This window comes from Tursiops truncatus, chromosome 3 (genome assembly GCF_011762595.2).
Source record: "Tursiops truncatus isolate mTurTru1 chromosome 3, mTurTru1.mat.Y, whole genome shotgun sequence".
Classification (NCBI taxonomy): Eukaryota; Metazoa; Chordata; class Mammalia; order Artiodactyla; family Delphinidae; genus Tursiops; species Tursiops truncatus.
In genome coordinates, this window is record NC_047036.1 from 51,176,735 (window position 1) to 51,200,424 (window position 23,690).

The window sequence follows — 23,690 nt, forward strand, 5'->3', positions numbered from 1 at the left end:
GAACAATTCTTTTAATTGAATAGGTGAGAAATAGAATTATTATTGCAAAGGCTAACAAGAAGCCTGAGAAAACTAATTTAAATAAAGCTCCTAAATGAATAAAGTCAAGGTTTTAAAATTTTAATTCAGAGAACCTCATTTTAATTCTCTGATTGTATTATTTAAACAAATGATATTTCTAGATCTTGTAATGGTCATATCAATATTTTAAAAAAAGGACATGATTTCCAAAATTAAAAAGCAAATAAATAAAAATGAGCAAGTGGAAGCACAGCCTCAGATATGGCTCTCAACTAAAATGGTGTTCACAGTTAAAGGGAAATTCTTAGTATTTTTTTTCCAGCTTTACTGAGGTATGATTGACAGAAATTGTATATATTTAGATTATACAACATGATTTTTTTAAAGGTGTACAATGTGATGACTTAATATATGTATACATTGTGAAATGATTACCACAATCAAGTTAAGTAACATATCTGCCACCTCACATAGTTACCTTTTTGTGTGAGTGTATGTGGTGAGAACATGAGATGTACAAATTTCTAGTATACAATACAGTATTATTAACTAAGATCACCATGCTGTGCATTGGATCCCCAGAACTTATTCATCTTATAACTGAAAATCTGTATCTTTTTGACCAACATCTTCCCATTTCCCCCATCACCTCCAGCCTGTGGCAACCACCATTCTACTCTCTGTTTCTATGAGTTGAACTTCTTTAGATTCCACATATAAGTAGGAATATACAGTATTTGTCTTTCTGTGTCTGGGGGGAGTTTTTAGTTTTTATGAAAACAAAACATTTACAGTTACACAGACTTAACCTTGGATTTCAGGTCTTTGTAGGATAGATAGATAAACATTTAAAAATGAGTGAAAATTTTAAAAAATTTTAAGTTTAAAAAGTAGGTTAAAAAAGAAGAGAAGGAAAGGGAAGCTTGTTATCTTTGAAAATTTTGTTAGTTCTTCTGAAGAATGAGGAAGGAGAAGAATTTTAGGTCTGAAAAACAAAGTGGGGAACAGAAAGAGAAGTAGATAAGAAAATCCAAATTTTTATACTTTATGTGACTATTAACTCCTGTGAAATTTTACCTCAGCCCTGTCTCCTGAATGTCCGTGCTTCATCAGTTATGTTTTATCCCCTTCCTCCTTTAACAAGAGTTTTAATAATTTTTTAGAAGTTACAAACGTAAGTATATGGTAAGAGATTTAAAGAAATATCTTACAAAACTAAAATGTTCGTTTAAAAAAACCCAAGAGGCTAAAATAGAGAGCTCACAAAGGAGATTTAAATAAAAAGTTATTAATGATAATATTTACAAAATTAAACACAAAACAAAATTCTAGAAGAAGAACCAGATATATATGATTTTAAAATGCAAATATATATTCCTGTGTGTATTAATACTTGGGCAGAAATATAATTAGTCAAAATATGTCATGATACCCATACATTGTACAGCCAGAAATAAAAAACATAATGACAAATAGCAGACTCACGGCATCCGAATAGAAACTTCATTTCCTATTTGAGGTACATGTAAATTTCTTTTTTTCAATACTGGAAAAATTCAGGAGGATATTTTGAACACACATAATGAGATAATAAAACCCCTTCAAAATACTTATGGGAATGATACATAAACATTTAAGAAGGACGTCAAACATTATTGCAAGCAGGAAGATCTTTTAAGCACATGGTAAGCTGTAAGTATAAATGCATAGTTCAACAGTGATTATTAATAAATTACAAGGAACTGGAAATAATGGATATGGAAATTATTTGGAAATTTGCAATTCTAGGCACAATAGAGTACAAAATTTAAGGTGTAGAGAAATTATAGAAAATTTCTACTCAATATATGTAGTAGTATAATAATTTCATTTATCCAACAAGAATATAATTAGGAAAATAAAGGAAAGCTTAAAGCTAAAATCCAACATCACTGAAATACTTAATAGGAAATAGGAAAAAGAAATAAGATGGGTAATTTTAAAATTTCAAAGCACAAGTAATAAAGACCTCTTTCATGTCCCCCTTCCCTCATATCTAATAGATCTCTGAGCCTTATAGATCCTGCTTCCTAGAGAATTCTTGAATCTGTGCCTCAAAATAAGCCATAGTCAGGTCTTGACTCTTAGGACAACAGTTGCTCTCTCTCTCTCTCTCTCTCAACCTTGTTACTTCCAATCAGTTCTTCATTATGGAGTTTAAGTGATCCTTTGAAAAAGTAAATCTGATCATGTGCTCAAAAACTGTTGATTGCATGCACTATTTACAATAGCTAGGTCATGGAAGCAACCTAAATGCCCATCGACAGATGAATGGGTAAAGAAGATGTGGTACATATATACAATGGAATATTACTCAGCCATAAAAAGGAACGAAATTGGGTCATGTGTAGAGATGTGGATGAATCTGTCACAGAGACTGTCATAGCAAAGTAAGTCAGAAAGAGAAAAACAAATATCGCATATTAACGCATATATGTGGAACCTAGAAAAATGGTACAGATGAACCCGTTTGCAGGGCAGAAATTGAGACACAGATGTAGAGAACAAACGTATGGACACCAAGCAGGGGAAAGCAGTGGTGGGTGGTGCTGGTGGTGTGATGAATTGGGAGATTGGGAATGACATGTATACACTGATGACTAATAAGAACCTGCTGTATAAAAAAATAAATAAAATTAAAAAAATAATAAAAAAACTGTTGATTGCATATTATGGGCATAAAGGATTATTTTTAGTTTTTGATACAGACTCAGGTAAGTATTCAAATTTGAGTATGGATTTGTAGAATTTAAGTGAAGATATTAAAGTCTGACCTCACATTTGTTTTGACCTTGAAAATTTATAGGTTGCCTCCACATTATCTTATTTAATCTTCAGAACAGCACTGTGAGTGAATTTATATTATTAGTTTTATAATGAGAAAATTACATGTGCAGTATGATGACTGTAGTTAATAATACTGTATTGCATATTTGGAAGTTGCTAAGACAGTAGATCTTAAAAGTTCTCATCACAAGAAAAATAATTTTGTAACCATGTATGGTGATGAATGTTAACTAGCTTTATTGTCCGTGAACATTTCGCAATATATACAAATATTGAATCACTATGTTGTACATCTGAAACTAGTGTAATGTTATGTGTCAATTATATCTCAATTTAAAAAAAGAGAGAGGAAAAAAAAGAGAAAAAAAAAGAAAGAAAATTGAGTTTAAGATTGCACAGCGAACAAGAGGCAAGGCTCAGAATTCCTGACTGCTATATACATTTTTAATCAGAGTAAATGGTTACTTAGGGATACAGGAGAAATACTTGTAGACTTCTTGATTTTTACAGTTTCTGGTTTGTAACCAAGGAGAACTTGTCTGTACTGGGGAGTTCTTGTGAACATAGCCTAACAGCTCTTCACTGGGAGAAGCGATTGAAAAAACTCCATTAATCTGCCTTTCTGCTTCTTCCAATCCATCCTATGAACTGGATACAGTTGTTAGATTACAGATTACATTTTTTAAAATGTGGATTTTACTTCCAGTTATAGCTTGCAAATGTAAATAATTATGAGGGTGCCTGCAAGCCACAGTATTATAGTACTTCATGAATTATGATAAACCATAGTCATGTTTTGACTAATAAAGTATCACAAAGTACTCATGCAATTGGTGTTTTATGAATTATGTCAGTAATTGTATCATTACAGTGTCTGGCCCACAGTAGGCACTTGATAAGTATCTGTCATTGAATGAGTTGGGTTGGTTCAGTTTCAAGTAATAGAAGACTCAACTCAAAATTATTTAATTAATGAAGACATTTATCATCCTCTTTGGTAAGAAATCTGGTGTCCAGAAGTTCTGCAGCTCAGTAAAGACTTTAGTGAACTATGCTCTTTCCATCTCTTTGCTTTGCATTCCTCAGCATGTGATTAAATTATGACTATGCTCAATAACTGAATCCAGCTCAATCAATTAGGAGATCATATATGATCTCTCTTGTATGTTTATAGCTTCCCATTAATATATTTATATATAAATATAAGTAATTTTCTTCATTTAGCAAACTTACTGAGAGTCTAATTGGACTCATGTATTGTGTTAATTTATTTATTGAAAATTTCTTGAGGGTGGTGCATTGATGGTGCTAGACCTATAATCAGTGAGTAATTTTGATATATTTTGGGTTTGTATGTTGTTTATATAAGTTAATTTTCTATGGGGAGAAGAGGAAGAATTAGGAAGTAAGGTATTTATCTCTATGAGGGTTTCTCAATCTCCAGGACTGTTGACATTTTGAGCCAGTAATTCTTTGTTGTAGGGGCTTCCTGTGCTTTGTAGGATGTTTACCAGTATCCCTGGCCTCTACCTACTAGATGCCAGTAACATCTCCCATGTGTGAAAACCAAATATTTCTAGACATTGACAAGTGTCCCCTAGGGAGAAAAATGCTGCTTCTCCTCACCGCAGTTGAGAACCACAGATCTATACCAAAACTCTCCAATTTTTATTTTGAAAACTGTAATCCGGAGTTTAAGAGAATCCTGAAAGTAGATACGAAACAACCACTACCATGGTTTCTATAGAAATTGTTCCGTTTTGAGTAGATTTTTTTTTTTTTTTTTTTTGCAGTACGCGGGCCTCTCATTGTTGTGGCCTTTCCCATTGCGGAGCACAGGCTCCGGACGCACAGGCTCAGCAGCCATGGCTCACGGGCCCAGCCGCTCTGCGGCATGTGGGATCTTCCCGAACTGGGGCACGAACCCGCGTCCCCTGCATCGGCAGGCGGACTCTCAACCACTGCGCCACCAGGGAAACCCCTTGAGTAGATATTTTATAATACAGAAGAAAAGATTTTGGTTTAGGAGCCTATTTAACGTTCTGGGGGAAAAAATCTTGTGACTAGTTGTATTTACTCTGATAACTATAGATACACTTAGTTTTAGACATTGATAAATTTTTCTTTTATTAAAGTATGGTTGATTTACAATGTTGTATTAGTTTCAGGTGTACAACAAAGTAATTAAGATATATATATAGATATAGGTAGATAGATATTCTCTCTCAGATTTTTTTCCATTATAGGTTATTGCAAGATATAGTTTTCTGTGCTATACATTGGTCCTTGTTGTTTATCTATTTTATATATATAGTAGTGTGTATCTGTTAATCCCAAACTCCTGTTTTATCCCTCCCCACACCTTTCCCCTTTGGTAACCATAAGTTTGTTTTCTATGTTTTCTATGTCTGTGAGTCTCTTTCTGTTTTGTAATTAAGTTCATTTGTATCATTTTTTAGATTCCACATATAAGTGATATCATATGATATTTGTCTTTCTCTGACTTCACTTTATATGATAATCTATAGTCCATTCATGTTGCTGCCAATGGTATTATTTCATTCCTTTTTATGGCTAAGTAATATATACATATATATATATATATATACTACATCTTCTTTATCCGTTCAGCTGTTGATGGACACTTAGGTTGCTTCCATGTCTTGGCTATTGTAAATAATGCCGTATGAACAATGGGGTGCATGTATCTTTTCAAATTTCAGTTTTTGTCTTTTCTGGATATATGCCCAGGAGTGGGATTGCTGGATCATATGGTAACTCTATTTTAAGTTATTTTAAGGAACCTCCATACTGTTCTCCATAGTGGCTGCACCAATTTACATTCCCACCAACAGTGTAGGAGGGTTCCCTTTTTTCCACACCTCTTCAGCATTTATTATTTGTAGACTTTTTCATGATGGCCATTCTGACTGGTGTGAGGTGATACCTCATTATAGTTTTGATTTGCATTTCTCTAATTATTAGTGATGTTGAGCAACTTTTTATGTGCCTGTTAGCCATCTGTATGTCTTCTTTGGAGAAATGTCTATTTACATCTTCTGCCCATTTTTGATTGGGTTGTTTCTTTGTTTATATTGAGCTGTTTGTATATTGTTGATATTAATCCCTGTCAGTCTCATGTTTTGCAAATAATTTCTCCCATTCTGTAGATTGTCTTTTCACTTTGTATATGGTTTTCTTTGCTGTGCAAAAGCTTGTAAGTTTGATTAGGTCCTATTTGTTTACTTTTGCTTTTATTTCTTTTGTTTTGGGAGACTGACCTAAGAAAGCATTGCTATGATTTATGTCAGAGAATGTTTTGCTTATGGTCTCTTCCAGGAGTCTCATGGTGTCATGTCTTCCATTTAAGTCTTTAAGCCATTTTGAGTTTGTATTTGTGTTTGGTGTGAGGGAGTGTTCTAAGTTCATTGATTTACATGCAGCTGTCCAACTTTCCCAATACCACTTATTGAAGAGACTGTCTTTTCTCTGTTGTGTATTTTTGCCTCCTTTGTTGAAGATCAATTGACCATAGGTGTGTGCCCTCTGTTCCTTTCTCTTGATCCATATATCTGTTTTGGGGTCAATACCACAGTGTTTTGATTGCTGTGGTTCTGTAGTATTGTCTGAAGTCTTGGAGAGTTATGCCTCCACCCTTGTTCTTTTTCCTCAGGATTGCTTGGCAATTCTGGGTCTTTTGTGGTTCTATATAAACTTTAGGATTATTAGATCTAGTTCCATGAAAAATGTCATAGGTAATTTATAGGGATCACATTAAATATGTAGATTGCTTTGGGTAGTATGGTCATTTTAACAATATTAATTGTTCCAGTCTAAGAGCATGGGATATCTTTCCATTTCTTTGAATCATTTTCAGTTTCCTTTATCGATGTTTCATAGTTCTCAGCATATAGGTCTTTCACCTCCTTGGTCAGGTTTATTCCTACATATTTTATTTTTTTATGTGATTTTAAAAGGGATTGTTTTGTCAACAAAAGAAAAAACAAAAACCACATGATCATCTCAATAAATGCAGAAAAAGCATTTGATAAAATTCAGCATCCATTCATGATAAAAACTCTCACCAAAGTGGGTATGAAGTAAACATATCTCACCATAATAAACGCTATTTATGACAAACCCACAGCCAATATAATACTCAGTGGTGAAAAACTGAAAGCTTTCTTGCCAAAATCTGGAACCAGACAAGGATGCCCACTCTCACCACTTCTATTCAACATAGTATTGGAAGTCCTAGCCATAGCAGTCAGACAAGAAAAAGCAATAAAAGGTATCCAAATTGGAAGGGAAGAGGTAAAATTGTCATTATATGAAGATGATATGATACCCTATGTAGAAAACTTAGACACCACACAAAAACTATTAGAACTGATAAACAATTTTAGCAAGGTAGCAGGATACAAGATTAACATACAGAAATCTGTTGCAGTTCTTTACACTAACAATGAAAAATCAGAAAAAGAATGATAAATTCTTTTTATTTTCTTCCAGCATATTATGACAACACCATATTTCATAGAGTTGTACCTGGTTTTATAGTCCAAGGGGGAGATCCTACTGGTACAGGGACTGGTGGAGAGTCTATCTATGGAGCCCCATTCAAGGTGAGACTGAATATTTTTTATCTATTTTCAAGTCAGCTTGGATTGCTTAATTAAAAATGATTGTCCCCCATAGAAGAAAATGCATTTTACATTAGTGCACAAAATCGGGTCTATCATATATTTAGGATTATACAGAATAAGAGCAGCACTTACCCCATCAAGCATTCTTTCTAAGTTGTCTTGTCACAACGTTTTACGCTAGATTGAATCCAGATGGAGCTAAAGGTGGTAGTGAGGAAAATGTGAGTCAGAAAAAAAGACTATGTAACAGATTTCCCGATATCTGACTGTATCTGATCTCGGCAACTTTGTATGTGTAAAACATTTCTAGAACATTGCATATGCCATCCTATTTTAAAACATTTTATTTAACACTGTATAGAATTTATATTAATCTGCTTGAACTGCTATAACAAAATACCTCTGACTGGGTGGTTTAAACAATAGGAATTTATTTCTTACAGTTCTGGAGGCTAGGAAGTCCAAGATCAAGGTGCTAGCATACAGTTCTGTGAAGCTTCTCGTCCTGGCTTACAAATGGCTGCCTTCTTGCTGTGTCTTCACATGGTGGAGAGAGAACGTCCTAGTGTTTCTTCCTCTTCTATTAAGGGCACCAGCCCTACTGGATTAGGACTTCACTCTTGTGAAGTCATTTAACCTTTTTCATCTTCTTATGGGCCCTATCTCCAGTACAGTCACATTGTAGGTTAGCGCTTCAACATATGAACTATGAGAGGACACAATTCAGTCCATAGCAGAATTCATTTTAAATTGTACACAATAGACCTCTGTAGCACAAAATGCATGCTGTAACAAGAAATCAGAAGGGGAAACAGAAGGAAGAAGCAACATAAAAGTTAGAAGAGCTGTGGGTTTTAATCAAGAATAGGTCAGTGCTTTGTTAACTGCCAACATAGATCTAAAAAGAAAAAAAGTTAATGTCATAATTAAGATATAAAGGATAGCAGGGGGTTCAAGTAAAAGCTAAAAGCAGGGTTATTTATTAATCTGATGGTATCAATATTATGTTCTTTTAATGAGTAAGCATCAATAGCTCTTAAAATATGTGAATTTTTAAAAACTTCAAATTTATACTAGTAAGATAGAGTATCTGGAATTTTCTTTAATTTTATACTGGGTTACTGTATGATTCTTGAGAAAAATACTTCAACTGTTTGCTTTAATTTTCATATGATAGTGGCCTTAGAGCATGTGAAATGGTTATAAAAGAGTCTCAAATGTCACTGTTAGATTATTTTATATTTTACAAAATTGAGATATCTCATTATTTTAGAGCCTCCATCTGGTAGGAAGCATTCCTTTATTCTATTATTTGGTTTAACAGAATAGCTCTTTGTGACAGTTCCTTTCTAAACTGAGATTTTTGCTTATTATATTCAAATGATACAGATATCTTGGTAAGTTTTTCAATTAGGTCATTTTTAATACAGTATCCAGAGTTATGATCCTTTGAGTTCAAATCCCTTGAGACGAATTTATTAAGGAAACAGAACTTCCTTTCTGAAAAACATTGATTACATAACATGCCTATATTATAAATGAGTCTAGTATCAGGTCTTCTATTAACTAAGAGACTAATGTATATGTTATGTAATCCTGCCCTAGCAAGAAAACCACCTTAGAATGGCTTGCTCCTGCTCTTTTGAAAACTGTCAAATGGGACCAGTGCCAGTTCAGAGATGATTCAACTTAGGACTTTAAAAAACACAGTGAAGCACATAACATAATCATACTAGATTCCTTGAATTAAAAAATAAGAAGAAAACAATTGTTTCATGACATTTAGAATGGGGTCAGGAAGGGAATAGTTGAAGACTCTGTAATGATTCAAAAGTAGTTATCCTGGAGAAAAAAAAATAGAAGGTTCTAAATGCTTAGATGGCTTTGAGAGATGAGAAGAATAGGGAAATGACTCAGAAATCCATTCCCCTTGAGTACCCTTCCTCTGTGTAAGTAGTAAGCTTTCCACAAAACAGGCTAAATTTGTGGCTGAGTATATTTAGAAGATACTTACAGGCTAGTGAAGTTTAATAGAATTGCAGGAACTGTAGATATTGGATTTGATTATATGTGAAAATCAGCTAAATAAAACTTCAGCATTTTTGGTTAGAAGTTGTATGGGACCTTGCTTGTTAGCTGAAATATGAAGGGCCTTATAACTGAGGACATTCACTAAATCTTTTTTTTTTAATGCTTCAGGATGAATTCCACTCACGGTTGCGTTTTAATCGGAGAGGACTGGTTGCCATGGCAAATGCTGGTCCTCATGATAATGGCAGTCAGTTTTTCTTTACACTGGGTCGAGCAGATGAACTTAACAATAAGCACACCATCTTTGGAAAGGTTCGTATCCAGTTATCTTAAGCTTCTATGATATATATGATCAACTTATCTAAGAGCTGCCTTCATAAAAATATTCCCTAGGATATTTATTTATTATTTCTAAAAATGATGGAATACTGTATATTCCTGTTATAATAAACTATGAGGAACCACCTGAATTTTTGTGTGTGTTTTTCAAACAAGTCATTGGTTTTAACTTTAAATTTTTCTGTTTTCTAAAATTGTATTAATGGTATTATTAACTATTATGTCACTCAGCTGCTACTGTTTTAAAATTTTTAGAAAGACACCTAGGTAATAACATTTAGTAGTTTAAAGTTTATCTTGTTAATGATGAATTCCCTTCAGTTTAAAGTGGAACTTGTGTTAACATTAAAACTTTTTTTTTTAAATAAATTTATTTATTTTTGGCTGCGTTGGGTCTTCACTGCTGTGCCTGGGCTTTCTCTAGTTGCAGCGAGCGGGGGCTACTCTTCGTTGCAGTGTGCGGGCTACTTATTGCGGTGGCTTCTCTTGTTGTGGAGCACGGGCTGTAAGCACGCGGGCTTCAGTAGTTGTGGCTCGCGGGTTCTAGAGCACAGGCTCAGTAGTTGGGGCACATAGGCTTAGTTGCTCCACATGTGGGATCTTCCTGGACCCGGGATCGAACCCATGTCCCTGCATTGGCAAGTGGATTCTTAACCGCTGCTCCACCAGGGAAGTCCCAACATTAAAACTTTTTACCTGAAATATTACTTTGAACAGTACCTATTTAATCCTGCTTACATTTAACATCATATCAGAGATTATCATTTCCATAGAATTTTCAATAGTTTTCTTTAAAAGGATTCTGAAGATTTTTTTTTCTCATGCTTCTCCCTTTTTATAAATATTCCAGTATTTTCCCAGATAGTTTTATTAAGTCTTAGGTGTGTTAGACATCACTAGTGCATCAGCTCCCTCTGCTGGTTCAACAAGAATGGTTTCCCCCATCTTAGACAAAAGATGAAAAGGGAAAGAACACACTTAGCACAACTGGAAAACTGGTATTATTTTAGAACTTTTTAGAAATGTTGAATAAGAGGAGTCATGCCAAAAACATTCAATACAGTATTGTTGCTTAATACTTAATGTGGATTAAGAAATATGCATTGGTGCATTTGAGTCACTCCAACACAGGTTGTCTGATGTTCACAGATTTTCCTTCCTATTATTTACAAAAAATAAGTATATAATAAAATGAGATTTATGTTGCCATTCTGCACCACTGTTTACAATTGATGTTATATAACTTACACATTAGAGACAAAGTATAGCATAGTGGTTACAAGTCAGAATGGCCGTCACTGTCGGCTGTATAACTTCTTTGAACCGCAATTTTCTTATCTGGAAAAGCAAGATAATGATAGTACCTACTTTTAGGATGTTTTGAGGATTAAATGAGATAATGTCTTTTTTAAAAATTCCATTTCTCTTTTATTTGACATAACTTCCAGGGCTTAGAAGTTATCTGGGTTATATTACTCTTTCGTATCCTTGCTAAAAGTAAAACAAACCAAAAGTGGAATCATTGGATGTTCTGTATAGGATTCCCTGAAATATGTATTTAGCCCACTCTAGCAGACACGGCCGACCTCTAAAAACAATCAACTTTATCTCTTTGGAGAATGCCTTTAATAATGTCTGCAGAGCACTTACCACATTGTTATTGTTATTTGCTTGTTCTACCCTATTCTAAAGTGTAAATTTGTTTATAATGTTTGAACAAAAAGTAGTCATTCAGAAGGAGGTTATTTGGCATTATATTTTTAATAAAAACTGACATTAAGTATATATTGGAAATTTCTCAGAAATCTTACTGAGGGATTAAACTTCATCAATGCCTTTTCCCCTTAGGATGATGTTGCTTTTTTATACCATTTAATGCATATACTCTTATATAACAATATGAAATTCCCTTTCAGTTATTTAAAAAATATTTTCAAAAGTCCTCCCTTATTTCAAAGAATGAATTTACTATTTTTCAATTAAATTTTCTTTTTTATTTGTTAGATTACAGGGGATACAGTATATAACATGCTACGACTGACAGAAGTAGACATTGATGATGAAGAAAGACCACGTAATCCACACAAAATAAAATGTTGTGAGGTAGGTGCATGATTATTATGGGATACATTACTTAAATTATCACTTAAGAGAAATTGATTATTTGTATTGTTAAATTATTAGATGAAATTAACATCACTACTTAGATTTTATCTCTGTAATTTAGTCACAGTTTCTGATTAAGAACTTTTTTAATTGAAGATTTCGAATTCAAAGATAAAACTTCAGCTGGTAATCCAATGAGTGCAATACTGGACTCATAATGGAAAGCTGGATGAATTAGGTTTATTTAGCCCAGTGAAGTGATATCTTAGGTAATTTAAGAGTGATTCTTCATTGAGGAAGCAAGGACCTTAGAGCATTTGATTTGGAGTCAAAATACCTGAGTTTGTCTCTCTTACTATGTGTTATGTTTTCTTGAATATTTTTCCCTTTTGTAAAATAGGGATAAAATACCTTTTACTTAGTAGCATATTGGATTACTGGGAGAATCCAGTGAGGCCATGTAAGTGGAAGTATATATCATTATGCTTGTAGTGGTTATGTGAGGAAAAATTATAGACACTAATGGCAACATAATTAAATATTGGTTTTAAGTTTTTGTGAAATTTTATAAAATTGAATCGTGTTTTCAAAATATTTCTTTCCATAGGTTTTGTTTAATCCTTTTGATGACATCATTCCAAGAGAAATAAAAAAGCCAAAAAAAGAGAAACCAGAGGAGGAAGTAAAGAAATTGAAACCCAGAGGCACAAAGTAATAATCAGAGTAGAAAGATTTTCTCCTCAGCTTGAAAAGCAACACTGGTTCATTTAGTTCACTTTATTTCCTTTAGTAACAATTGTTTAGTAGTGAGGGGAGGTCAGTTTGGACCAAGAGGTACTATCTAAATTATATTGTGCGTGTGTTTTTCTAAATGTACATTTCTTATATTCAAATACAATATATAACTTTAAAAACTTAAGGTAAATAAGTATTGTCTGAGATGTCCATATGAAATCTGTGTTAAAAAGTAGGTAAATATTTATGATCACTACAAGACTTATTTATGTAAATGAGTTATTGAGAAATTTTTTTGTTTTTTACTTGTTTTTCCATTAATATATGCTCAGGATAAAGAACTTAGAAAGTAAAGTATGAAGGATATAATGACCACTTGGTTACATTATTTAACTTTTCACTCTTATTTTTTGGTGCTATTAAGATAATCTTATTATAAATATATTTAAACATAGAGCTGTTTCTGTATTATTTCCTAAGGATAGTTTTCTAAAAATAGAAATTTCTTCTTTTAATAAATTTCAGTAATTTGTGAACAATGTTCTTTAGATTATTTTGTCTATTTTATTAAAATAGATATCAGAGAGTTGGATTTCAACTTTTTTACTGAACTGTAGCATCGTATTAGGGATTTTATTGTACTTACAAGTGTTAGAGTCAGACAGTTTTAAGTATAATACTGCCTGCCCCAGTTATAAGAAGCAAAGTTTATTAATCTTTCTGAGCTTCAGTTTCCCCATCTTATAAAATGGAGATTTATAATACAACACCTGGTTATAATGAAGATTAAATGAGAAGGGGAATTTGAAAACACCCAATAGTGTAGGTATTCAATATATATTCATTTCTTTTCTTGATATCCTACAATGTAAGTAAGTTAAGTTGCTATTATTAAACTGTCACATATGAGCCAGACACTTTAATAAGCCGTTGCTATCTTGTGGGAAAATAACTTCTTATACAGCTTTATATTTGATTTCCTTTTATTTTTAATTATTTATTTTAACTAATTTATTTCTGGGTGAAAGGTCACTGTCACTATATTCAGATATAATATTCCATAACTGTGATTTATCTTGACAACAAGCCCAAAAGTTGGATGTTTTTGTTTTTAATTCATAGCAAATATAATAGGGATGATGTGGTAGTTATTGATTATATCTAAGTTTTTAAATGAAATTCCTCTATTGTGGCCAAATCTTTTATTTTTCCAATATTTGAAAGGAGAGTTTTAATAACTTATTATTTATCTTCCTTGTGATATATTAATTTGAAGGCTCAAAAAAGACAAACTTGATTTTTCTTCCCATGTACCATTTGGTTAGCTAAATTTATTGCTTTTTTTGACAATTTTGTTTAACTTATTAATTTTAAAATATTAAGATTGTTTTGGCAGACACTAGATAAATTGCTTCCCATTTGTAGTACTCTCAGAGCTATATGTTTATTAGTTTTTTAGAAATCCCCATTTTGCTCACCAGTTTTGGTAACTATAAAAAGCTTTAATTATTTCTGTCATGCTTGACTTAGTGTATTTAATGGTTCTATTGCTTTGAAAGTAAAAAAAGTAAAAAAAGGATATTTATAAGTTTTGTTTAACTTTTTCTTCCTAAATTTTTTCTTTAATTCTTTATTCCTTCTTTTTTTTTTTTCTTTATTTCTGATCAGAAATTTTAGTTTACTTTCATTTGGAGAGGAAGCTGAGGAAGAAGAGGAGGAAGTAAATCGAGTTAGTCAGGTAAAACTCTTAATTTGCCCTTTGTTCTGAATTATAAAAGAGATTAGGGTCTATATCTCACTCATTTTTTAATCTCCTGCTATACATAGCACAGCATGTTTTACATGGTACACATTCAGTAAGTGTTCATTGAACCAATTCATAAAATGATCTGTGGTCCGTAATATTTGCAACTTCTGAGATGATTTGAGATAGTTATTTTTTTTTAATCTGGCATTTTAAAAAATCAGTTACAACTAGAGTTAAAGAATGATTTAATTTTATGATTCAGATTTTAATTATGCTTGGTTTAATTGGATTGCCAGATGATTTTGTAATTATCATTACTGTAATAAACAGTGACAGACCAAAGCTCTTGCATTCATTTTAGTATTATTTATATGTATTTAATCATTTCATTAATTCTCATCACAGCTCTTTAAGATAGGAATTATCATTCCCATTTTACCTATGAATAAATTAAGGTATTAATAGGTTGTAATTTGCTCAAAGTCACATAACTAATAAGTAGCTAGAGCTGGGAGTTGAACCTACATCTGTCTCACTATAAAATCCATGTCTCAAGGTTATACATTGCCTCCTGTCCTTTATCCCACCAATGCTCGCCATAGGCCTTTAAGTATGGTTTTCCTCAATATCACTTTCATCACAGTACTCATTGCTGAAACACCTACAGTGCCCCACCATTGTTTAAAGCAGTGATTCTGACAAATATGCCCCAAGAAAATCATCTTCAAGGGTTTTTACTCCCCCAAATTTTCGTATGTCTTTCTTTCTTAAAAATCAGTGAACACTGAGACCTAAAGGATAAGATTCAAAGTCTTTACTGTAGTATGTAATTAAAACTCTGTAACCTAGTACTACCTTACTTGCTTGATGTAGTCACCTGTTTCTTACTGACACTTACAATAGCATCGACTTAAAAGCACATTATTTTTACCCTTGTCTTTACTTCTTTATCCATGTGCTTCCCTCATCGTTGAGCCTGGTTTTGGTAGGCTAATATTGGGCATATAGTAAGCACGCTATTTATACCTCTTGCATTAAAACTGAATTAAAATGGACATGTATAAGAAATATTTAGTCTTTTTTTTTTTTTTTTTTTTTTTTTTGGCTGTCTTCAGTATCCTTGATTGATCTATTTGATAGCATGGATTCAGTTACCACACGTATACTAACATTCTGAACTCTAGGAGACAAGGCCAAATATTTCTTCTGGGCTCTTGTCCCTTATTCTGAGTTGCCTTTAGGAAACATCTATATTTTAGATATCAAAATTAAATCCATCTTTACATGAAAACCTCCTTTTCCTATTCCTTATCAACATCACCAATCACTCTGTCACCCTGGTATCTCAGAAGTCATTGTCAGTATACTAGTCTTATATTATTCATGATTCAAATTTGTCCCTAATCAAAATGAAAGTTTCACTGTATGTCATGATCCTGCAGGTATATTTGTAAATGGAAAAAATCATGAATGTTAGATCTGGGAATTTCCAGGATTCCTTTTCACTGATGTTTTGTGAAGATGTCAAGTTTCCTTGCATATCCATGCCTTCCCCAGTGTCCCCCCAACCCCTTTTTTTCTTTTGCTTGGAGTGTGTGCTCTCCTTTATTTGGCTAATTTTTATTTTTCCTTTTAAAATTTACCTCCATTATTAACTCCTCACTACCTCTGCCTCCCTCCCCAAGACAACTTTCACCCAGGCTGAGCCATCAAACACGTGTTATACTGCGTTGTAATGATTTTTCTTCTTATCTGTGCTAAGTATTTATTTTATGTAATCTCTATAACAACCATGTGATATGGATGTTACTGTTCCTGTTTTGTAAATGACGAAATCAATACTGAGATGTTAAGTTGCTTGCCTAAGACTGTGTAATTAGGAGGTCGTGGAATCAGAATTTTGAACTTAGGTTTCTATAGCTATTAAAGCATCTAATGTGATTTTGAATGCTGCAAAAGCTGCCTCCTTCTAAGGGACTTCCCTGGTGGTCCAGTGGTTAAGATTCTGAGCTTCCACTGCAGGGGACGCAGGTTCCATTCCTGGTCTCAGAACCAAGATCCCATATGCTAAGCGGTGTGGCCGGAAAAAAAAGCTGCCTCCTTCTAAAAGGCTGGCAAGAAATTTCACTGGTAGCACAGCATTCTGGGGTGGGGGTCAGCTCAATGCAGTCGGCCCACTGCCCTTCCCTAACTTCTGTAGGGTCTTGGGTAGTACTAAGTTTAGCAGCCTTGTAGAGCAAGTGTAGGCAAAAGGAATTTTTCTGTCAATCCTTTGTTGAATTAAATTTCTGGTCTAAAATAACTTTTGTGCACAATTACTTTGAGATTGACTCTACTAGGAAATTAGTTTGAATTTTTTCTATTGGTAGCAACAGCATGTCTTAAACGTTTAAAGCATATCTTCCTCCTGCTGCTTACTTTTGCACAAAGTAAAAAAAGAAAAAATAATGATGTTTAACTTCTACTGAATTATAGTGAACTGGATACTCCAAAAGCAGTTTGTGTTTGCTACAAGGTTGAAATATGAAAGATACCACCGTAGATAGTTCTAGCTTGCTTTTTATGTTTGCTCTTAAACCTGTAAAACACTTTAAACAGTAGAAAGACTAAGTAAATTCTTTCCTCTCTGCCAAGAAAATTGCAACCCACAGTCCATTATCAAATAAGTAGGATAACTCTAATATGGTGTCATCACAATTCTCTTGTCTGACTTTTAAATTGAGGGTGCTCTGTGATAAAATTATCAAATGTTTGTTTCATACTCTCAAATCTGTATCTCTAGGCTGACTTACTTTTCTTTTCTCCAGCTGCCTACTAGACATCTCTATATTTAAATATCTCACTTGTTACCCAAGCCCTAGCCAAAGGCTTAATGCATTATCTTTTCTTCCCAAACTTCTCCCTGTTCTGTGACTTCTCTTTCTAATTCCCTGGTATCAGTGCCCCCTAAAGAAGAATTTTAGATTTATTTGACGTTTTTCTTATTTTTTTTCTTGCACAACCAGTTAGTTGAACTGTTCTACCAATTTTTCATCCATGGCGTATCTCAAATCTGTTTTTTCTTTTTAATTTATTTTACTATTACCCTTGTTCCAGGCTTTATTATCTCTAGCCTGGGCTGCAGCCCTAGTCTACAGACTGGTCTCCCATCTCCCTTCTCTTTTTTCCCTTCCACTCTTTACTATCAGAATAGTCTTCCTGAAGCCTGATTAAGATGTTATAGTTGCTTTCTGTTGACTATAGAAATAAGGCCAAATTCCTTGGCCTATTATTTCAAGCTGCTTCTTTCACGACTCCCCTTTGCCAACTCTGTCCTTTAGTCTAATGCTTCTTAAACTTCCTTAGTAATAAAAAAGTCACTTGTAGTACTTTAAAAAAAAATTAAATTCCTAGACCCCATCTCACACCTACTGAATCAAAATCTCCGAGGGAGAAACCTGAGAATCTGTACTTTTAATGAAGTCACTGGAAATCTTATCTGGGAAATGTAGGAAACACTGTGTTAACAGATCTGAAATATTTGCTGTTCTACATATATGCCTTGTATTTTCCTTTTTGTGTGTCTTCGTTCATGTTCTTTCCCCTGCCTGAAGTGTTCTATCACACTTCGGAATGTCGAAGTCATATTTATTTTCAACACCTAGAACACTATCTTTTCTAAATGTCTTTTCCAGTTTTTCTTAATCTTTTCTTTTTCTGATCTAATGTCTACCTTTCTTGTGATACTTATATTTTGCTTTTAAAAACATTCTTTTTGCTTTATTACACAAGAAATGTATGACTGTGTTCTTGTTGTATAGTATTCAAACATTATACCCTTTTCTTTCTGCCTTATTAATTTTGTAGGGTCCTAGGCTGTGAGCTCCTCATGGTAAACTTTGTGTCATCTTTGAGTGGCAGTGTGTTGCAGTAGAAATAGCATGGATTTGGGATTATACAAACTCATATTGGCACTTCACTTTCTATAGATAGTCTGCGACCTTCAATAACTTAGTCTCTCTGAGTCTCCATTTTCCTTTGTAACATGGCAATAATATTTACATTTACAGTTGTGAAATAAGGATACAGATAGTCCTTATTTTGATGTCATGCAATCGAAAGATGGTTTCAAAAGTCAAATGTCTTAAACTGTATACTGTATGTTATAAATTGTATTTTATTCTCAGAGAGCTAAAGAATATCAGTCACTAATATGATCATGATTATCATGCAGAAGCTGCTGCCCTCATACTCAAGTAGTCTAGAGGGCTAGTGAGAAACTTCACCAGTTCAGCTTCCTGAGGGAGGAAGCCCTAAGCACAGCACTGCGGATGCAGTGCCCTTCCTGAGCGCTCCCACAGGGTTCTGAATAGTAGCTTGAACGGCCTTGGAGAGCATGGGTGTATATCTGTACATCGTGACCCACCAACAATCCACTCTCCACATGGGAGTGGGTCTTGCAGAATCTTTGGCCTACCGAATTTAGCTGTTTTGTGTGTTCATATAATGGAGTCATGGGTAAGTTTAGCTTGAGAAAAGAGCAACAATAAGCAAAAATTGTTGAAATTTACTGGCTTAAAGAAAAGGACATTTCTCTAGAGGGCATGAGATAAATTCTAGAGAGAACAGAAATGGGAGTGCATTTTGTTTATTTTGCTTTTGTACTATTCTTCAGACTATGGGCATCCTTCAAATACATTTTACCTTTTGGGTGAAATGAAACTTTGACCAGAAAAGGGAAGGCTAGCCTGAGTACTGGAAAAGTGTGACTGAATAATATATTTTTTTAAAATTTAACCTTACTGTTTTTAAGTGTAAATAACTAGAGCCAAAGTCAAATCAGTGTCTTTCACAATGACTGAGAACAATTTGCAGTTTCAGTGGTTGCATGAAATTAAATATCTCTAGAGGGCTTGAAAATAATTGTTTCATTATTCATTTGCTTATCAAGTTTCTTTTTCCAGTGACTCCACAGTGTTAATCTTTATTCCAGAACCTAACATCACAAGTTAATAATTGGTAAAGTCTGAATTGAGGCTTTACTTTATGTGGAAGGAGAAATAAGATAGAGTCCCCTCTGGTTTATGGGTTATCAGCGTGGGATTACAGACGCTGCTTCACCCCACTCATTACTCATGACAAGGTGCCTCTCTCCCATGGGTTAGCTTTCTTTCGTTATTTATTTCAGTATCTTTCTACTACCTGATAAAATCTCTTTTAGAATAATAGAATTTTATAGCTCAAAGGGATCTAGTCCAACTTCCTTTCTTTATAGATGAGGAAACTGAGACCCTGGTTAAGTGACTGGCCAGACTGACTTCATTTCCTTTTTGATAGGATTGCATGATAGGAGGATGCCATAATAACATATCTTGAGTTCAGGAAAGCACATTGTCAGCGTCTCTCATGATATTCTTGTGGACAACATGAGGAAATGTGATCTGGGAGATAGTACAGTCAGATGGATTTATAGCTAATTGAATACTTCTGCCCAAAGAGTGCTTTGTTGTCAACCTGTGCCTGATTATTTGAACGAATAAGTTAAAATGTAATAAGAGTACGTGTATATTCTGTACTTTAGTTTAATGAAATCAGCTGAATAGGTGTAAGACTTAATAGCCTGTAAGCCCTAGTTGAATTACTAAGAATGAAGTCTCTGGAATAAGGAATTTAACATTCTTTGCATTTGGGGGGATCGCATTTGCAGCATTTTGTTCAGTTCTGAACACATTTAAGAAGGATACTGACAAACTAGATGTGTCCAGAGGAACAGAGGGTCATGAGGAGGATGGGGATGATGCCAAAAAACATCTTACTCGGGGAATGCTTAAGGACTGGATATACTTTGGTGAAGTAAAAACTAAGCGAAAATGGGATCCTAGGCTTCAAATATTTGAAAGGTTTTTATCTGGAAGATCCTCCCCTTCATATTGCTCTCTTAAATAACAGTTTCATTCAAATGTCTGTATTGGTTTCAAGTTTACCCCTGAGTCTTTGTGTATGACTTAAATACAAATGTCAGAAAATATTTTTCAAGTAAAAGCTACAATCAGACAAGTAGTTTTCTTGAGGCAAGTTAAATGGTAGGTTTAGTATAAAAGTGTCTCAATAGCTAAATTTGAAAATAGTGATTAATTTGTGCCACATTCACATTGATACACAATATTTCTCTTACTACAGTATATGTTAGCATTTTAACTTCAAATCCAAAGTTATAAGAAAGCTATTTTCTTACCCAGAGAAAGGTATATCAATAGACAAATGCATCACTTTTGAGAATAAAGAAGGTCTTTATCTTATTCTCATTTATCCTGTGAAATTTAAGTTTCCCCAAAATTTGGGAGGTGGGTTGGGCATGACTTGGAGAGTGCTGCTAGGCCATTTGTACAGAGGTTGTCAGAAGTGTTAAATAGTCCCTTTTTTTAAAAAAAAAAATTTGTTTTTTGGCTGCAGTGCATGGCTTCCGGGATCTTAGTTCCCTGACCAGGGATTCAACCCACACCCTCAACAGTGAAAGCACAGAGTCCTAACCACTGGACGGCCAGGGAATTCCCCAGTCTATTTTTTGCCCCATTAAATTGTATTAAACTTTGATATGCTTATCTTTCTAGCTGCTCATATTTAATTTTTTAAATGTTAATATATTTGTAATCGTTTCATATTTCTGCTGTAGCAAATTACCGTAAATTTAGTGACTTGAAGCAAAACAAATTTAGTGTCTTACAGTTCTGGAGGCCAGAAGTCCAAAACAGGTTTCACTGGCCTAGATATCGAGGTGTTTGCAGGGCTGCCTTCCTTCTGGCGCCTCTGAGGAGAATCCATTCTCTTATTTTTCCAGTTTCTAGAGACTGCCTATATTCCTTGGCTTATGACTCCTTCATCTTCAAAGCCAGCAATAGCAGGTCAAGTCTTTCTTATCTTTCATCATTCTGCACCTGACTCTCCTGCCTCCCTCTTTCTTATAAAGACTCTTGTGATTACCTTGGACCCACCCTGATAATCCAGGATAATCTCCTCATCTCAAAATTCTTAACTTATCTACAAGATCCCTTTCGCCAAGTCAAGGAACATACTCACAGATTTTGAGGATCAGGAAGTGGACATCTTTAGGGGCTGTTACTCTGCCTACCAATTTATTTGTATCTAAACTAAACTGTATGGAATATTCCTGATAACAGCAATTGTTTGTAGTTCATTTTTAGTTCTAGAAGGTACAACTAGGATTAGTTGGATGGTTGAAAATTACACAGATTCTGTTTTTCCCCAATTAGAGAGAGAGTTGGCCAATAATAGAAGCCATTTAAAAAGGGATGATTTTCGTGTGTGTGTGTGTGTGTGTGTGTGTGTGTGTGTGTGTGTGTGTGACTATTAAGCTCCTTTCAGGTGTGGAGACACTGGTTGATAGTCAGCAGTAATGTTAAGGAGATTCCTGCATTGTGTGGAGACTAGATTAAGTGGCCTGTAAGATCTTTTTTTTCCCCCCAAACTACTAAATTTTCTGGTTCTGTGCTAAAGGTCACAGAATGTAATAGGGTTCATGAGAGAAACAGTGTGTGTGTGTGTGTGTGTGTGTGTGTGTGTGTGTGTGTATATATATATATATATATATACACACACACACACACACACACACACACACACACACACACACATATAGGAGAGGGGGAGAAGTAGAGATCAAGATTGATAGATTGCTTGAGTTTTAGGAATCGGCTCATATGTTTGTGGGGGCTGGCAAGTCTAAAATCTGTAGAGTAGGCCAGCAAGCTGGAGACTCAGGGTGGAGTGAATGTTACAGTCTTGAGTCCAAAATTTTCAGGCTGGAAAGTCAGGCATAATTTTTGTGTTACAGTGTTGAGGCCAAATTGCTTCTTGCTTGGGAAAGTCTTTGCTCTTAAGGCCTTCGACTGATTAGACGAGGCCAGCCTACATTTTGGTGGATAATCTGCTTTACTCAGAGTCTACTGATTTACGTGCTAATCACATCTAAAAACAACTGTTTCATAGCAACATCTAGGCTGGTGTTTGACCAAACAACTTGGGTACATAGCATAAAATTAACCATCACACAGAGGTAGTTAGAGGTTGAGACTCAGACCTTCCCACTTCTTGACCAGTGTTGTTCCTCTGTACCACTATGCCTCTTGCTTTCTTTCTTTCCACTTGTACTCTGTTTAGTTTCCACTGTTTCACTGCCTCTATGTTCTTGGGTGTGAAGTGGCAGGTAATATAATTTTCCCACATCCCCTTTGATATTCATTTTCAGATTTGCTTACAGACAGTTTTGAATTTACTGTGGCGCTTCTTACATTGTGTTCACTAAATATATTTAGTATTTTGTTCGTCCCTAAACTCTTTAATGAGCCAGCTGCTTTTATGTAATTTTTTCAAAAATTGTTTTAAAATATATTAGGTGTTTGTTCTTCCTCTAAAATTATTGTTACCTGATGGTGTAAATAACAACCTTAAAATAGATCATTCAGAAAGAGTCATCATGAAAGAGAAATATCTGAATTCATTTTTATCCTCTTTGAGACTAACTATCCCCAATTTCTACAGCTCTTCCACAATTTGTTTTCTCTGCCTGCAGGATTCAAAGTCTACTGTAGTAGGAAGGGACATCTAAAAAATGGCTTTTGATCATATATTTCTATGTTAATTTAAAACATTAATTAAAATTTGAAATGGTAATGATTATTCAGATTAATTAGTTTCCTTCTATTGTAAAGCGGGCCTCTCACTGTTGTGGCCTCTCCCGTTGCGCAGCACAGGCTCCGGACGCTCAGGCCCAGCGGTCATGGCTCACGGGCCCAGCCGCTCCTGCAGCATATGGGATCTTCCCAGACCGGGGCATGAACCCGTGTCCCCTGCGTCAGCAGGCGGACTCTCAACCACTGCGCCACCAGGGAAGCCCTGTAAAGTCTTACTTAAAGTTAATGTAAGACAAGTTTCTTTTTTTCCCTTTAAGCTGGTTTAAGTTTTGGGAGATAAAAAAGAACCCATTTTTTAAATGTTAATTAAGCTAACAATTGTAAACTAACATTTACAAGTAAATGAAATAGTTGAGCTTGTTAATGGACCAAGAGCCTGGAGACCTGAATTCTAATCTTACTCCTGTTATTTATTAGTGCAACTCTCATTTTCTGATATGTTACTAAGAGGCTGGACAAGAGGGTCTGAGGCCAACTCTGGCTGTAATGTCTTTGTGACTCCCATTAGGGAGGCACATGGGGAGAATTAATAAGGGACTATTTCTTAGA

General features: G+C 34.4%; 1 protein-coding gene across 11 annotated transcripts in view; it reads left to right on the forward strand.

Annotated features, from left to right (window-relative positions):
- The window catches only part of CWC27 (CWC27 spliceosome associated cyclophilin), a 246,698-nt gene that overhangs the window by 12,164 nt on the left and 210,844 nt on the right, over positions 1 to 23,690 (forward strand). For all 11 annotated transcript variants that reach the window (XR_012330708.1, XR_012330707.1, XR_012330709.1 and 8 more), the window contains 5 exons: positions 7,360 to 7,472; positions 9,693 to 9,836; positions 11,868 to 11,966; positions 12,577 to 12,680; positions 14,373 to 14,442. Coding sequence is in view for 3 of the 11 variants with exons in the window: in XM_073802154.1 (XP_073658255.1) it covers positions 7,360 to 7,472; positions 9,693 to 9,836; positions 11,868 to 11,966; positions 12,577 to 12,680; positions 14,373 to 14,442 (530 nt within the window). In the remaining 8 variants the exon portion in view is untranslated. The remainder of the gene's footprint in view (positions 1 to 7,359; positions 7,473 to 9,692; positions 9,837 to 11,867; positions 11,967 to 12,576; positions 12,681 to 14,372; positions 14,443 to 23,690) is intronic.